The 19,289-nt window shown below is 37.4% G+C and overlaps 1 protein-coding gene across 2 annotated transcripts in view; it reads right to left on the bottom strand.

The window, feature by feature from the left end:
* Positions 1-19,289, bottom strand: part of ldb2a (LIM domain binding 2a) — a 46,056-nt gene that overhangs the window by 16,910 nt on the left and 9,857 nt on the right. For both annotated transcript variants that reach the window (XM_043257902.1, XM_043257901.1), the window contains exons 2-3: positions 16,236-16,338; positions 736-908 (exon numbers count right to left, since the gene is read on the bottom strand). In XM_043257902.1, coding sequence (XP_043113837.1) covers positions 736-908; positions 16,236-16,338 — 276 coding nt within the window. The remainder of the gene's footprint in view (positions 1-735; positions 909-16,235; positions 16,339-19,289) is intronic.

Here is a 19,289-nt window from a genome sequence, read left to right as displayed (position 1 = left end):
ATCCTCTCCTGAGGCATAACAGAAATTCACAGTTGTAATGTCAGCTGGAAATGACCTTTACGGTATACAAGTCATACCATAAATTCTTTTGGTCTGGTTTAGATCAATCGTAAACTGCATATTTCATTCGTAAAACACTTAACTGACACATAAAAAATGACCATGGCTTTCAAATACAGTAAAATATTTGTTATGCTTGCATTTGCTTCCTTGTTTAGTGCATTCTGACTGTGATCCTGAAATGAAATCTCACCCACGTGTTTTTTTTTACTATGACAAAGAAACTAATCAAAAACTAAAGTATATGACAACACACAGAGTGAGTACTGAGTAATAGATTCATAAAGAGCTTTCTCAGCAGAGTCCAAAGCTGCCAGAAATATTTCACAAGGATTCCTAACGACCTCCATCAGTAAACACATAGAATAATGGCTGTGATTAAAGTAGTAAATTATCACGCCTGCCATGTTTGTTTGTTCTATTAGACAGTTTACGGGTTTATCACAGGGAATGTAAGAACTGAAGGAAACAGATAACCGTGTCATTTCTCCTTCTACTCTGAGGTTACGATAATGAGCAAAAAGGAGAACAAAGAACGCAATGTTTTGTTAACAAACATAGAAACTAAATGTATCTGCACCTTATCATTTATTCATTCATTTTTGAATGAACACAACTTGCCGGTTTAAGACGTGGTCTCACACACACAAACAAACATACGCTCTCCTTCTTTACCTTGGTGAACATGGGCTTGCCGTGCTGCGTGACCATGGTGCACTGATCGCAGTCTACAGTGATGCAGGAGTTGTGGAAGGACTCTTTGGAGTGTTTCAGGATGTAGTAGAGGTCTGAAACTCCCCCCTCAAATACTGTGCTGAAGTATCGAGGGATGAGGGTCCGCCCGATTGCTGGGGAGGGAAACAAGATGTCATTTATCGCATCGTGTTTGTTTAATGTAATCCTAAATTGACTAGAAATGTCTCTGCATCTCTTAATCTTCACTGTTTGCTACGGAACATTATTAACAATTAAGATGTCCGGCTTCGGAGTAAGTATGAATTAAAAATAAACCAAAACGGTTCCTGCAATCTTTTAAATAAGGTGACCACGCATCAGCATCAGCACTGACATAGTACGACTGGGAATATTTGATAACAATTATTATAGATTAGCCTAACTGATATAAAGTATGATAATGTGTTCTTGCAAACTGTGTTTACAGTAACCTGCCCGAGGTCTTGCAAAAAGTTAAGCTGGAATACTTATTCTTCCTTGCAGCTGGAGATAATCATGCAACTTTTTTGTTGTTGTTGTTGTTGTTTTAACAATGAAGAAAAGACAGAAGCCCTGTCTGGATGTGTGGCCTCAGGAATGTCTGCTTTCTTCGATTATTTTTTCTTAGCTTGTATTCTTACCTCATTACAAGAAAGCTATCGAATCCATACACACTACACCAAATCATTATAATCAGAAAAAAGAAAGAAGAAAGAAACAAAACATTTATTGATAAGTGAAATGGTGCAATATTAATGTCAGTTTTTAAACAAGCTGAAAGCATTAAAATCGTCGTCACTATATTTAGATGGAATTAATGAAAAAAAGAGCAATATAAGTGAGGTAAGTGAAGTTACTATTCACAAATAGTTTATGAAGTCTATTATGTTTACCAAGGCTTTGATCGAAAAACACAATATAACAGTAATATTGTGAATTATTATATATGTTAACATGTAATTTATTCCTGTAAATTTTGAGCAGCCATGTGATAAAAAAATGCCGATTTGCTGCTCCTTTCTATTATTATCAATATTGAAAGCAGTTGTGCTGCTTAATATTTCTGTGCGATCTTGAGTCTTATTTCTGATCAATTTAATGCGACATTTCTGATTAATTTATCTTTTATTCCTGAGAAACAAAAGCACACTGACCTCAAACACTAGAATAATAGTGTATATAGGTGACCCTGTAAAATCCAGGCTTTCTCAAAAAGTAATTCTGCAAGATTCAAAAGTTGATTTCAACCATCAATTTCACTATGTTTACATTTTTTGACTTGGCCATTCTCTGCCAATATTAAAGATACCGAGGTTGCATTGCCACAAAATGTTCTTTACCTTATATCTTTACCATTATATATGGGTTTTCAGAGAAAGGATCACACAAATATATATTAAAAATGTAAATACAAACATATATCCAAGCCACGTATTGTAAAGCTTTACATAACCTTTTAATTCACATTTAGGTGGACTTCTCTGGTGACGAAAGTAGCAGATACTCCCGCAGAAACAACTTGTACTTTTCGCGAGTGGCTTTGCAGTGTTAACTTATCATTTTAATATTGAAACTGAACGGACGAGCAGCCTTATCCAGCTTAGCGTCTGATTTCAGGCAGAAATAATCCATCTTACAGTCAAACTCCCCTTTGAGAGAAATTATGTTTGTGCCACCAGCCCTGAGGGAGCGGAACGGGGGTGGTGGAGGGAAAGAGAGAGAGAGAACTTCATTTACCCAGCTTCCCTTAAGACAGACGCCACTGCCGCCACCGGTTAAAACTGCACGGGCAGAAGGAGAAAATGAAACAGCTGCAAACGCGGCCTGTTTCTTAAATTGGCTAAAGTCTGGCATGACTAAATCAACACATAAATACTTGGCAGGGGGAGAGAGTGAGAAAAACGGGAGAAGGGGAGAGAGCGGAGGGAGGGAGAGCCCTAGCTTGAGCGTATAAATGAAGGTCTCCCTAGTGGTTAAGACACAGAGTGAGCCGACGACGGGAGCTGACTGTTAATGAGCGAGTGCGAAAGAGAGAATGGTGGAGCGCTTCGAAGGGACGCTGAAAATAAATATGAAACACCCATGAATGAAAGAACGGTGCAGAATGCAGGCAAATAAAGTGCTACAGGGAAGGACGGAGAGGAAGAAAGTGAGAGAGATACAAAATGAAAGGCTGACAGGCAGGGTGACAGCGAGGGGTGTCATGCTGAAGGGAGATGTTGTTACTGAGGGCACACCTGACTGCCCGCTAAAGTTCTAGAGCACTGTGGCATAGCGGCCCCTATGCCTAACCATGGGGCATAAAATCACAGACACACTCGCACACACACCATAATAAGAGACCAGGGTGTGTGTGTGCGCGTGTGTGTATGGTAGCAGGGCAACTTGAACACACAAGGAGCTATAATACCTAGAGAAAGCAATCTGTTAGCATTCACATTCCTCTAAATAGCTGTGCTCCAGAAATGTGGGTCCTCGGTACTGGGTACAGAACTAGATTTTTGAACCAATCGCCTAAGCCGTAAATGCTGGTAAAACATCTATATATTAATGAAATATTACATGCAAGTAACCCTTCGCCTGACCCTATCCATATAGTAAGCACATGTAGTTAATTAATATTATTCTGTACTTAGCATGACTACACTAACAAGAATACCTTAAAATAAAGTGTAACCAGAGAATGTTAACAACGTATTTATTTACATGGAAAATCATGCTTTTTCAACGTAACATTATTGTGGTAAGAATTATGAGTAAGAACTAACTGGATTATTCCAACAAAGCAAACATTGACCACTCGGTCCACTGGCATCCTATAGCCAGACTATAAATACACAGCATGTCACCAAGACTCCTGTTTGTTTTTAACTTCTGACAAGAGCTCTATAAGTACTAAGACTCCTACACGCGAATCTCCACATAATTAAAATATATGTATTCAATTCAAAACCTCTTTTGCCAGTAACAAGCAATAAAAGAGAACAGATTTCCATTAGGTAATTTTCATGGTAAGCTTAATTTGTCTTATTCTGACATTGTTGCACACTTGTTAATTTTTTCCTGATCATCTACACCAGATGAGACTGAAATGGCGAACTAAGTCCGATTTCTCTTTGCAGCCTGTAGAGGGAGCACTTCAAACAACCTCACTTTAAATAAAAGTTAGCCTCAGCAGGATTCTGACAATAACACACATGCTTTTGTGAATCTTATTTTGTCTGAGCATGTGCGTGTTGTGAGGGGACTCCAGACTGATTGGCCCATCTACAGAAGCGAGCACTCCAGAGATTGGATTAAGCAGTCACTTGTTTCGGCTAACACGTCGTGCAACATATGCCTCTCAAGTAATGTGTACCCAAACACGCAATTTACAAATAATTAACGTCGTGTTAATTAGGCACATTAATTCACGCTGAGCGTAGGCTCCAGGACGGATGCCAACACTCGCAGCCAAAAAGACAAGAGAGGAGTTCAGTTTCAAGTGGCACAGCAGACGGAGAGGAGAGTGTGAGGGGGACACAGAGAAAGAGAGAGACAGTCAAAGACACAGAGGGGTGGACAGAAAGGTTACACAGCGAGACAGGCAAATAAAGACGAACAAAAGTGATTTTGCATGCAAAACAAAGGTTAACCTTGTCTAGTTTATCAAATATTTACTCCTTAATATGACTTTTTTTTCCCTCAAATATCTTATACTCTTATATCTCTTATCACAATTTTTCAAGCTTCATAAAATACCCATAAATGCCATAAAAGTGGGCCATGTGACTAGTACAGTATATTTCAGGTCCTCATATGATAGCTTTGTGGGATTTAAACACCAAAGATTAAGTTGCATTCACTAAAAGATACACTCTTAAAAGTAAATGTTCTTCATGATGCAATAGAACCTTTTTGTCTAAATGGTTTCATAAAGAAATGTCTCTTTAAAGAACCTTTGACTAAATGGTTCTTCTATTTTTTCTTGTTGCATTCAATCAGAATCTGCTGAATCAGATCTATTCAATGAATCACTCTTCACAAAAAAGCTTAAAATGAATCAGACTAATCTAGGTATCAAAGTGGTTAACAGTTCAATGGAGGGAGGATTAATGAAGCACACAAACATATTTATGACTTATATATGATGCTTTTGCCGCGTAGTTCAAGCTTTAAAACACTTGTTTCCATCTACACTGATTGCATGGAAAAGTGCGAGCAGTATAATTCTTCAAAACGTCTCCTTTTGTATTACACAGAAAAAATAAGAACCATGCAGGTTAAGCCTACTCTAGTATGATTACACCGTCAATGGAGTGTTCTGCAGTGCAAAGCATGCTGGGAAAAGTGTGTTTTGTGCAAAGAAAAGAGAGTTCTCTCCAAAAAAACTGAGCTTGAACTATACTTTACCACTTTTCATTTTATAAACTTGGAACCACAGAGTTGTGTTATAAAACACCTGGAAAGTTTCTGAAATAAGTGCAGAGCTACTCAAACGCTCAATTCTGAAACTTGGACAGCTGCCTTTTTAGGCATCATATACTGTTAATTTGAAGCCAGGTACACAATGTAGGCAGCTTAATTATGAACACCTCACTGAAGACAATCCAAGGAACAGTGACGAATTAAATGGGGGAAAAATACAATAAATACAAGAGGGTATGTGATAGTATAAAATTACAATAAATACAAAATGTAAATGATTATTTACTTCAAACTAATCATTATTATTAATACAGATCGAGGATTCTGATGCCTCTAAGTACTAATGTGAAATTGCCTTCTAAAATGATAATTTTTCTGAGGTTCCTGTGTGTAATTTCAATAATTTATTTTTTAATTTAAAAATAAAAATTTTAAAGTAATTTTAATGGCAATGAGTAGGTTCTTTTCATTGCCATTAATGTAACATAACTGAACATACATACTGGAGCAAGAGAAAAATGCTCAATTTCGAAGACAATATCAGATGGAACTACATCTGGACTCTTCATTAAATACACTACTGCTAAAATATTTGAGGTTGGTAAGATTTTTTCAATGCTTTTCATAGCAGTCTCTTATATAACTTACTGATGCTGCATTTATTTAAAATACAATAAAAAACAATAACTGTGAAATTAAATAACTGTTTTCTATTTTAATAGTCTTCAGTGTTGCATCAGAGATGATTCTAACATGCCAGTTTGTGGAAACCATAACATATTGTTTTTTCATGATTCCTTGATGAAAATAAAGTTTTTTGATAAATTCCATTTGATATAAATATTAATAACAATATTACAAATATATAAACAGTTATTTGTCTTGCTTCATAGAGTATTACACACCTCCTCTGTACTGAAATCAGCAGTAAGCATAATCCCTTTGTGTAAAGAGCACTACTTATATGATGCACAGAGCTGCTGCCAATATTAAGCATTTCATTTCATTTAAGATGCTGCCTTAGAGGTCCACAGCCTCAAAAAGTAAACAGCTAGGCAACTTATATGTTTTGGAGCAGAGCTCCAGTGCCTGGCTTTCCCCAGGTGATATCCCATTAAAAAACAGGTGAATATTTTTAGAACTGAGAAAATGCTGAAAAGAACTGCAACAGCAGCATCATTAATTGCGCTTCAGCATTATGGGAAGGGAATATTGCACCCACTTTTTTTAGGTCACACAGTGACTTTCCAAACATTGGGCCAAAAAGTGCACAATCCCGCCTGCTATGAGCAAGCTAAACTTTATTTCCACCATTACAAATAACTTGTTATTTATAAAGCGTGCCATAAGAACTTATGAGGTCGTCGCAACAAACGTGTAAGCGAGTAAAAATGAAGAAAGGGTGTCAAAGCGCAGTGCAACAGTGAACTTATCAAACAGCACAACTGCGGTTTTAGTTATTCGACTTCAATATTGACTGACTGCAAGATGCATGCGAGATTTTCATTTGGCGCGAGACACTCACAGTCAGGGTTCCAAAAAGAATGCGGTTTATAAAAAAGGATAAAAAAAGAGAAGAACAGCTCTCGCCCTGCCCTTCCTTGTCAGTAATTATCTCTCTGGGGACAATCGCTCCATTCCAAAACACAACCCACACTTACATTCTCTCTCTCTTTCTTTCTCTCTTTCACACACATACATTCGAAACCTAAAATGCAAAAGCAGCTCCCATGACTCTGTGTTTTACCCTCTCTGATGGGACAACATTCAGATTGTAAGCGTGAATTATGAATAGATAATGATTAGGTATTGGTTCAAACGGAGATGTGAGAATACACAGTCTAACCCTCTCGGAGGATAACTTGGTGAGGTGAAACTGGAATAATGTGTACCAGAGAGATGATTTGTCAAAAGGATTGTGTGCTGCCTTTGCTATTCAGCTGAATAGTTCAAGCAACTGTTAACCTCTGTTTAAAATAATTCTGTTGTTCGCAATATGCAATTCAAAATGTTCTTTCAAAATGTAAAAAGTACACAAATAATAAATCAATATGGAAAAAAAACTACATATATCAGCACGGCCAACTGTAACACATACGAGTGCTTTATAAGTACTAAACAGCCAACACTCAAGTAATGTACATGCTAGCAAACGTTATTTAATAGTGAATACTGTTTCAAATCAAAAGTGTAGAATGTGTAAAGTAATTCAGCATCCAAACCCAAATTCTGCATACCACTGTTTTTATTTGCTTTATGCCTTTTCCCTCAATAAATTCCTAATTTGCTGCTTATGAGTAGTTAGTAAGTTAGTAGTTAAGTTTAGGTATAGGGCAGGATTAGGGATGCAGAATAAAGTCGTGTAGAATAAGGCATTAATATGTGCTTAATTACTACTGATATATAGCTAATACTGTAGTAATATGTATGCTAATAAACAACTGGTTAAGAGACCCTAAAATAAAGTGTCACCACAGTTTTATATACACACTATATTTTCCACATTCAGGGTCAGGTATTGTCACCCGAATGCTACTATGAACTATAATACAACTATGAATGGCAACTTGGAGACAGGTTAGTCAAGTTAACATTGTGGATATAAATGAAAGTTAACATATGTATTTGTTAATATACAGATATAAATCTGGTATCATCAACTTAATATAGAAAGCAAGGAAATAAAAAATGCACATAAATGAACACACACACACACACACACACACACACACACACCACAGTACTAGTATGGAATTCAGTGCCCAGAATATGAAATATTCATCTTTCATAAAACTTTAATTCAATCCCTCTTTCTCTCTTCCTTCCTTTCTCACTTTCCCTCAAACTTTCGTCAAAGAGCATTGATCTCAGAGAATAAAATATTGTTGGTGAAAAAAAAGAGAGATAACATGGGATGACATCTACATGGTCGATAGGGCGAACAAGCATATGCGCAAAATGTCTGTCTGGAGTACCTGGACACCCAAACCCTTGGGCTGGTCTTTGTGTCGGTGAGTCTGAACGCTTTCTTCGAGTCATATCGACAACTTCTATAGTGCTTTTTTAGTGGTTTTTCATTGTTTTTTTGTCTTTTTGGAGCTCGACAGACTCAAAATAACAAGAGCTCGGTAGCGATTCTTTTTGTGTTCCACTGAAAACCATCACAGCGTATGGATTTGAAATGACATGGGAGGGAGTAAACGTTGACCCAATTTAAATTTGGGGGTAAACTGCTCCTGAGAAAACTCTAGGTCACAGCTCAATGTGAGTTTTTGTTATTTTCGAGGTCACAGTGTCTCAAATGATCTGTGCTACAGTGACTGATTAGAAAACAGATCCAGCAGATAAAAAGACAGAATTGAGCTGTGATTATGATACACCACAGAGAATATTCTGACTCATCACATCTCGGTCTCATTGATGCGGAGGATGGGAGAGAGCGAGAGAGGGAGGTTGTCTGATAGATTCCGAGTTCTCCCCTCTCCAGCAGTAATCCCCGAAGACATCCGCGCCAAAACGAGACACAGGCGAACAGCTCCACTCACCCACAACCGCCCTCACAACACGCTTGGCCTCACACCACTGCCTCTGTGTGTGTGTGTCTGAATGTGTGCTGCGCTTTTCCCATGAGTCCTGATCCACACCTCCCCCCTTTCCCCTCCATCCATAATTCAGGAGAGGCTGGCTTGGCCCACTCTCCCTCCCAGCTCCACTGCATGCTCATGGGGCACATACTTCCTCAAGGGCTCCCGGACGGATGCCACCACAACCGAATCAACCAGTACCTCATCCTATCATCTTCCAGATTTGATTTATTGGAATGTCGGTCGAGCATCGACATGAAAGTCTCGATAAGTCGTAGCCAGAGGTTCACTTTCGTTATAGCAACATTTGTAAACATGTCTGCAAAACAAGTAAAAAAAGCAAAAGTCTTTTTTCACTATTTAGCTATATGCAAACTACTACATTTATGCAAATAAATGAGAAAAATGTTGGTGGTCACAGCCTGAAAATTTTAAATTCTTCCATTCTTTACTTGCATGTCATTTCAAATCTGTATACGGTTCTTTTTCTGTGGAACACGAAACATACTTTTCACCCCCGCACCCACCCCATAAAATTATGGTTAATGTGTTCCAAAAAAGAAAAAGGAAAAAAAACTGTACCTCGCTGACTTTTATAGTACAGCCAAAAACAATTTAAGGAAATTAGTTTCTGGGTCGCTTAAAGCATCAATACAGTAGATGGTTTTCTAAAGATTTTTTCCGGAGAATTAAAGGCTTTCTTTGGAATTTAAAAAGGTTCTCTTAAAGCATAATGCTGTAAAATCCCAACATTTTGGTAGCAACTGGAGCCTTAAGATATAGGCACAATGTGATCTAAAGCAATCTCTACATCAAGCATTCCCAGTGTCAGAAACATCTCCAAAGTTTCTGTCACACCACAGGACTCTTGAAACCTGTATCATTGTCACTGTCAGGTTTCAGTGCAGCATTTAAGCCTCTCTTAGCCCTCTGCTGGGCTCAAGATGATGCTTGTAGATATGGCCTTGTCTCTGCCGCTGATAAAGAGAACGTGGGAAGTCTTGTTCCAAGAGGTAATTCCTCCCTTTGTGCCACGATCAATCCAACACCTCCCTCCCATTCCTCTTGAGTGAATTATGGAGTGGGAGGGGAGGTTTCCTGCCGGGTTTGTTTAAATAACCTCCAGCTTTACTGCTGAGTGCACCTGACGCCATGCCTAGGAACAGAGCCTTACATCAGGTAGAAAAGAAACTTAAATTGTTGGATGAACATGTGATGTGCAGAAGAAGAAAGTAGGATGGAAGAGGAGAAGAGGGCAAAGATAAAACTATCCCATTAATGTTTATTTTAGTACTTTTGAAGAAGCAAATGATAATTTATTACATGTACATTTCTCAAATACTCTACTGTTCAAAACTTTGGGGTCAGTAAGATTTAAAAAAACATGAAATTCACAATTTATTCAGCAAAATGCGTTATATTTTCAAAAATGTTGAACAATTTGTATTAATCCTTTTCAGTATTGGACTGATGTATAGTGAGCTTTCTCCCCCTTCATCTGCCATATTTTCTTTTCTTCCAAATGAGTTGCAATTCCTTCTGATTTTACTGTATTTTTGAGTATAAGTATAAAATCATAAGATATTAGTGATAACTATTAACGACTTTTCCCCCAATAAATTCATAATTTGCTGCTTATTAATAGTTAGTAATTTTTAATAGTTGTTAATTTTAGGTATTGGGTAGGATTAGGAATGTAGACCAGGGTCTTGTAGAATAGGCATTAATATGTGCTTAATTAGCACTAATAAATGGCTAATATTCTAGTAATATGCATGCTAATAAGCAACTAATAAGTATAACCATAAAATAAAGTGCTACAGAGACTTTAAAAAACATCAATCCTATACCAACCACAAAGCAAAATATACATTAAAAAAATATATATCTATATCATAACATCTTTCAGCCAACAGGGACAGCATGACTTTTGGAGGCATCAGCAGAAAACACAAAAAGAGGGAGGTCAAGAGTGAATGAAAAGGAAAACGAGACACTAGAGGTTAACCTGAGTCCATATTCGGCACATAACAGCAGCGTGGAGGGGAAACAGAGCTACATAAACATTTAATATCCTGATGACACACACATATATATTCTCCGATCCATTAGTTTTACATTAGTCCATTATAAAAGAGTCCAGCCAAATGCATGCATTATCAATATAGCTAGCTATGTGTCTCTGTGAGAGTTTGTGTACGTCTACAAACTACGTGCCGAAGCTTCTTTCCATATAGTCTCTGAGCATATAAGAGGAGAGCGCCTCTCGTTCATTATGCATGGGCCATGTTGACTTTCTGGAAGGTTCTGGGCTCAAAAGTGCACCAGGCTCCTCATAACTCCTCATTTTTTCATGACTCTGTATTTACCAAATCTACCGTGCAGCGTGACTGCATTTCTGCCCCCATTCCTGGGTAAAACACACACACACACAGGTCACGTGCACGACAACAACAGCACCCTGTTCATTTCACTGAGCTTAAACGGACATAATAAACACTCAACCTGTTACCCGGTGACACGATCGTCAGTGACACACACTTTCCATATGTGTATTATACGTGGATAGGTGTGTTCATATCTTGCACGGCTGTGCATGCACCAGGCACACTCTGAAACATACACACGCGCAAGTCTGACGCTGATCCGGAGGTGAATTAAGACAGACAGTACAGTCGATATTGTTTTGTTATTGAATAAGGAGTTGGAGAGAGAGAGACAGCAGGAAGAGCAGAGAAAGACTCATCCTATCACACAGCTGTTCTCTTTCCTGCTGCCCACACATACGCACACATGCTCGGAAACAGTGCCATTAGACACACACACGCACACACACAACCCAAGCGCATCTTCATCCATCGCACAGATGCATTTAACATCTCTCAGTAATCTTAACGGTATTAATCCAGACCTGCAGATACGGCATATGCGAGCTCTCATTTAAACACACAGACACCATCTCGAGGTTGTTTTGAAACTTGGGCTGTCAGTCAACAGGACCTGTGTCTTTGCCAGAGCCGGACTGCAGCTGAGCCTTCTCACCCCCCACACTGTCAATCACTGCACGCTCTCTTTGCTGTGCTTTCCCTCACAAGTCATCTTAAACAATAGACCCTCCACCAAAGAAATGTGTGCAGTTTAGGACTACCAATTGATTAAAATGTTTCATTAACTTATGCTAATAAATCAAATTAATACTTGCATCAATATAATCAACAGAAAGAAACATTATTTGCTGATGAAATCCCCCAAGTGAGGATAGCTCAAAGACATTATTCTGAGAATGAAAGACATTAAGTTGCTTTAAAAATCAATATGTTGTTTGTTATTTTCATAATACCGCTATAAGCCTTTCACTGGCCTACAGTCCATTTTAATCCACTGTGAAATCAAGTTTGTCTGAGAAAGTATGGACTGTTCATGAGACATGTCTATGGACACATGCATGCTGATATCTTTTGTGGTTGCAACTTCTGACCTCACACAAAAAAGTTTGCGTCTGCCCTTTAAAGGCATTTTCTGTTAATTTTGCAGGCAAAGAAAAACACTTTCTACTGCATACAGTTTAGTGTTATCTGAAGCACAACTTTCTCAGCTGTCTGTTGATCAGCAATGAAAATGTGCACAACCAAATTCTTATTTGCACGAACCCGTAATGGCTGAAGTTTTTATGCACATTTACAGATCCATTCAGCGGAGAACTATCAATAAAAATGAAAATAAAAAATACAACTAAATGCAAAACAATAAGTGTAAACACAGAAAACTGCCCTGGTTGTTATTAATCAAATCTACATTAACACATTAACAGTGATGCTGGGGAATTATGCAAAGTGCATTACTTTTCAGAAATAGGGGGGATAAAAACAAGTCACTAATTTGCATATGTAACATAAATATCATGTAACCCCAAATATAATAGAAAATTAAATGCATTTCACATCAGTGTACTGGGCACAATCCACCCATCAAATAGCAAGTGTACACTTCTTTTCTAGCAGACACAGACTTTAAATATTCTTACTACCATTGTGTAGAATTAATGCAATTAGCAAACCATTCCCCCCAATAACTGTGGCCTACTGTGACTCAGATCAGTAAATGGTAATCTCTGTGAAATCTTACTGGAGCTTATAAGTTATTCGAATCGATTAATATACCTAATATCCTCAGCTTTTCTTGATTTGAACCAAAACTGATATCGTTCTACAACAGCTAACAAAAACAAAACAGATTCCAACTGTCTTCGTCCAAATCTGGTAATAAATTCATCTTTGGTTTGTTTGTTATTGTCTGATGAAGTGGTTCAGTGGTGGAAGTTTTCTAGGGTGTCACAGTTGCAGGGGCATTGCATCACGCTTTGAAACTCTCCCCGCCTCAACCCAAAACAAGAACAGTGCTTCAGTTCAGATATTAATTGTTCCCCCGCTAATAATGTCCATGAGGAGAGGTGTGAAGAAAATACTGAACTAAAGCACTTCACAGTATTTCAGGAATCCGCTACAAAAACAGATTATATGGTCCTACGTTCAGGTTTGGGTGCTGCAGATCAATGAGCTGAAATGTTGATTTGAAAGGTTCCCATCTTCTGGGGTCTAGGGTGGTACATGCAAAACCACATTGTAAGTTCTATTTGAAAGCGAGAAGGCGGCTGTCTGTAGCCTACATACTATAGGCAGCTGCCTTCTAAGGCAAAATCCTACCTGGACTGGAAATGCATAAGTGATTGATTCGGAACGGTCTACATCGGCACAGCTCTGCGCTCCACACACTCGTGCAAGGCACACGGGGGACTTGACCCACTATTGATTTCAACGGAGTTTGATGGTAACGAATGTTACTAACTTATACATAAAAACAACATATTGTGTAAAGTATTTTCTTAAAATTTTTTATTGATATTTATAAAATATTTTATTTCAGTTGAAATAACATGCAGAGAAACACACAATGGAGAAACTAATCTTTTATCACTTCAGGAGACAAGAAATAAGCACAGACATAGAAGAACAAGACAGACTGAGCTTCAAATCCTGGAGAGTGAGATTGAGAGAAAGAGAAAACAGACAGAGAATGTGAGGCCATTTAAACTAATGCATTTCAATAATCCATCCATTATCCATCCATCCACAATGGTACTGCGGTGCAATAACGCCCACATCTTATCATATATGTTTGTGAATATAAGTGTAAAGTCCTTGTCTTTTAAACTTCAATGCTTCTTGTTTTTATGCTTGAAAGGGATATTTTATACATGTTTGGGGACGGTCTGAGGAGATTTCTTACCACTTAAAAGAATCTGCTCAGGAATTTCATATCTATGAAGAGAGGGTTTTTTTAAAGTGTAATCTTGTTAAGCCTTCAATTTCATTTCAAATATACACATTTTTAATAGATTAACAGGTTTTAAATGTAGTTTTAACAGCCATTAGGAGCCTCTCTTTATTTGAAACAGCTGTTAAAATGCACTGTGACCAGACATCTAGTGAACGTAAAAAAAAAATTTGGGTTGGTGATAAAGGCTTTAAAGTTGGCAGAAATGTCACTGTTTTTTAAAAAATTTAGGTCAAATATATGTTTGTAAATTGGGTGTTTTTTTTATCTGAATCTCCTAGAAGCATTAGCATTTTATTTTTGCTTGAAAAACAGAAAGGTAAAGGAAAAATGTAAGTTTGTTTAAGGGCAGAATAATGTATCCTATACATTCTATATTAAAAACATAATATAGAAATCATTTAATTTTTACCATCATTCATTAGACTGTTGCATAATTAAATAAAACAATAGCATAATTAGATGTAGATAATGATACAACGATCATTTGTTTTTAGTTTATTTACAAAAATGACTGGCTGTTGACTGTACGTTATCCCATTTATTACTTGGCAACTTCCCAAATAAACAGATAAATGTACATATTGATTTAAGATTAAATTATTTTATTAGTTTACTTGCAGATTATCTTAAAGCTTGCGCTAAGGTTACCTTGGACAACAAATCAATCCTACAGGTTAATGGACACAGAATCAAGTATTCCAGAGGGTGCATTAAAAATGCGACATTGGATGTGTGCGATATGACCTTATTTCAAATAAATAATTCAATAAATACATTAAATCAGGACGTGGTGAACAAAAAGTGGATTGGATTATCTTTGATTCGATGTCTTGAAATGTAAAGCAGAGGAATGAGTTACTCAATGGAACCTGAACAGTGATTACTGTAAACATGTCATACAAAGACAAGCGAGAATAAAACAAGCATACTGATGTGAGGCTACACCGATGCAGAAAATCCCTAATGATGCTTGGTGGAGTGAGGACTGAGAAATTTATAAAGGGCCCGAGAAAATGTAGTATGCAGCGCTTGTGTTTGTGTGTGAGTGACAGTGATGGAGTGAGGGTGTATGTTTGCGGCTGAAACTAAGAGGAGTCATTTCTGAAGACTAAAGATGAGCTGTCACAAGAGACGGACTGAACTCCCTCCTCAATCGATATGGGGGATTGCTTCCCTTTGGGCCTCCGGAGCCCACTCAGGCTTTGGTCTTTCCACTTTTAAATGGCGTATGTGAGAATTACAAAACATTACAAGCTGCAGTATAGAATTAACATATAAAGAATCCTTTGAAACTTGTTATTTGCTGGGGAAAACACATCTTAAATTACATTTTAGTGATTGAGTTTTTTATCTTTGTTCAATTAAAACTATTCAAACTTCCCCAGATGAAGAAAAATAAACTGCCATGTCTTGAAAAGAGACTAAAGCCGAGACTATTGTAATGCTGCCCACAGTCCAATGGCATATTCATTTTGCATAATAAAAGTATATATTTCTGAATCTATCAGCACTACAAAGACCCCCAGGAAGGGAGGGGGCTTCGGTGAATGTTTGACTCGCACGTTCTTTGCAACAGGAGGTGTTCTGCATGACTAACCAAAAGCAGAGAGCTCAATAAGGACAGACAACACAGCTCAAATCATCAGAGAGGAAGATAGAGAAAGTGTGCAGAAAAGACAAAAAATGGACAGGCTAACAGAGAAATGGCAAATGCAGCCAAAACTACATTAGGGAGCTCACTGCAAACAATTGCTCACTCATGCTTTTCAGGGTGTTTAGACAAATTCTGGCAGAGCTGCAGGTAAAATTATTCACAAATATGAACCTTGCAAGTCAGTTTACCAATTACAAGTCTTTCTTAGTCTATACTTCTCCACAGCGAGATGCAAGGCCATTAACAACAGTGTTGTTTTTATGGGAAGTTTTGGGAACTTATTTCCTGGAAGGCCAATAAAAGTCAATAAGATCTGCTGGATTTAGTTGATTCAAAGTCTACTACAGATTTTTATGGATCATTACCTTCTACATTTGCAGACTCCATAGACACAGTCATGTATCACCGAGCCTGGTTTTAACTGGCACCAGTACAAGCATATTTGCAGACAAGACACAAGATAAAAGCTTAAATCTTACTGTATCTTTTTGGTCCATCCTCCAGGCAGAAGGCAATGGTCAATGTAGCGTCCTCCTCAAAGAACTCTGTAGCAAACGCATCCCACCACAGACTATCACTCTCCTGGGGAAGAATGAGAGTCACGGTTAATTAATGGGAGTTAATTATACTGTGTGCTATGCTTTGTCATTCCAGTCTATTTAGTAGGAATAAAATTATAAAAAAGGAATATTTTGTGTATAGCTCCACTCATTTTTTTGATTTATACACTTTTTTTAGTACTTTTATTCAGTATTTATTCAGATGCATTAAATTAAGTGACAGTAAAGACATCATGATGGTATAAAAGATTACCTTTTCATAATTATACAACAATGCATCCCGAGCCGGTTGAAAACTGAAACAAATTGTCTACTGTAGGTGACGATTCAAGTTGATCGAGATGTTTAACGAATCGCAATACAGTTTGGGAGGTTTATAAGAATTTATCTATGAGGGGAACTAACCATCTTAAAAAAGTCTGAAAAATAATAATTTTTTTAATTATTTATTATTCAAAACGTGACTTAAATCTTATTTTGTTAGAAAAAAACACAAGAAAATCAGTATGAAATCATTATCGTATTGTGAGTTGAGTGAATTGTTACATTCCTACAATTTTAAATTGCACATAAGAACAGCCCTTCTCAACATTGCTAAAAAAAAAGAAAATTCTAGTTCATCCTTGTGTCATTTCTTGGGTTTGTTTTCAAAGGCATTAATGTAATCATCAATTGACATGCACATTGACATCTGTGTGCTTTTTTAATTATCATTTATAATTAATAAACAAACACAGAATACTCCAACACTTGCTTTCAGGTGATCACGGGAGCATCAGTTTAGCATCAGCCTAGGTTTGTACCTTCCCTGATGTCTTGCTCTTTTCTCCTAAAAGCTCATTTTGAGACCATTCTGTGATCTAGCATTCAAATTACATGAGCTCAGTGCTTATAAATGCAGTTTTTCCTTAATTAAAGATTAAAGGTAATGTAGAGAGCACCGGCGCACTGTTATTAAAAGTCGACAATAACAACAAAATTCATTATAAATAATGTACATTCAGAGCACCTAGATCCTCCAAATCCACTGCTAATGGAAAGATTCGCTAATTGACTTGAATTAAATTAAAGCCACTCCATCAGATGGCACGCTAGCTGCGAACATACTCAGCGTATGTAAAATTAGACTCCGAGCATCCTGTGATTGACAGAGCTCTGATTCTAACAGACGTCGTTTAGGCCAATGTTGCCATCTAGCCGATGTTGCCTGGTGACAGATCACAAGCCCTCTCAGATGTTTACAATTAGGGCTGTCGACTTCAGGCAGTGTCACATTGTATAGTGGCCGACCCTGGAGACCTTCAGTCCCGCGTCCTGTATTCGAGAAGCGCTGTTTTCCAGCGTGGAGGAAGCGCTCTCATCTGCTTTGTGTTTTGGGAGTGAGTCAGTGCCCTATTACAACCTGCCGTCTTCACTGTAAGTGAGTGATCAGTTTTGACAACGGTGATCGTTTTTCCATTCAATACGTCAGGAGGCTGAAGTTGTCCAACACAGCTGGTTATTAGCGACACACTATCGCCCATGACACACAGTTTTGGCTAATACTATTTCCCTTGCTTTCTGCTTGCGTATGCGTGTTGCGAGTAACTCGGTGTGTGTTTGCGTGTGTAATTAAACCTCGTAGTCACACTCACGAGGGTGCATGAATTCATCAGATAATCCTGCTTTCTTCGTTTTTTACTTTTTTTCCATATTGGCCTATTGTGGGTTGGCAAAGCTTTGAGTTAAAACAACCTTAAAGTCAAGTGTGAATATATTACGGATAACTGCTGTAGACTATTATACATTACTATGGAACATTACTATAAAATCAAAGGTTACAATTAACAAAAGAGTCCAAATTCAGTTACTTTAAGATATAGCCTAGTAATCAACATTCGATTAAAAACTGACCTTTAAATTGCACATTTTAATGATAATTTTCTGCAATAGAATTCTAAAATTTGTTTAAATAACTAAATTGTGACAGGCTTATTCAATCAAACAATAAACTGAACATCACTTACATGCAGGTTAATGATGTCATCTACTGCATAAATGAATTAAAATTAGTTTTTTTTTGTTTTTTAGCTATGGTCATTGTTTAAAAACGGTTTTTTTTTTTTTATTGTTTTATTTGATCAGCCGGAACACTGATTAAGCTATTACATGAGAGTACATTTCAGTAAGCTGTACAGTATCTTTCAGCACATGCTGATGTTCATTTATGTTTATTTTGTGCTAAAACAAGTAGAAAAGTAAAAAAGATGATTGGTTGAAATTCATTTCATGCTGCTGATTGAACTTAGCTTGGCTTTCATTGTTTAAATTTCACGATAAAATTGAAAGACTTTGAAAGCTAAGAGTATGTTTCATATAAACACACACACACACACACACACACACACACACACACACAATCCTACACATTATGTTTAGTGAAGTTTTAATCATGCTTCTAAACAGAATATAATAGCACAGACTAAATAAAAATCGATTCAAGTACTGATAATCGTTAATCAAAATAAAGGCTGATTAAAATAGAGTAATCCATATTATTAACCCAGTCTTAACACTGACAGATTTTTTTCATTCTTATGCCTTTTAGGATCTGAAAAACAGACATTGTTGTCCTGTATCTGACAGACTTGGGTAAGTATAGACAAATCACATCACATGACAATGTATAGCGTCAGTGTAGTGTTGATTGAAATCCCTCAACTCTCTGAGCTGCTTTTCAGTTCAATATCTCTTTGCAGCTCATTGATGGGCGCTCTTGAGCTGAGCTTATCAAACAGTGTTTGTATCAGCAGGTGTTGACTGCTCTCTTTGAGTGTTCATTGATCTTCTCCACTCTAACATCTTCCTGATGATGGGTCAATGGCCCGCTGGGGGATCCATCTTACTGTACAGTCATCACCAGTGTCCTCCTCATCACCAGTGACCTTTGACCTTTGGTCCTGATGAATAACTGTGATGGAGATCTAATGTTTA

Source organism: Puntigrus tetrazona, chromosome 14, assembly GCF_018831695.1.
Source record: "Puntigrus tetrazona isolate hp1 chromosome 14, ASM1883169v1, whole genome shotgun sequence".
Classification (NCBI taxonomy): Eukaryota; Metazoa; Chordata; class Actinopteri; order Cypriniformes; family Cyprinidae; genus Puntigrus; species Puntigrus tetrazona.
The sequence above is the reverse complement of the archived record's forward strand: the minus strand, read 5'-3'. Positions and strand labels throughout refer to the sequence as shown.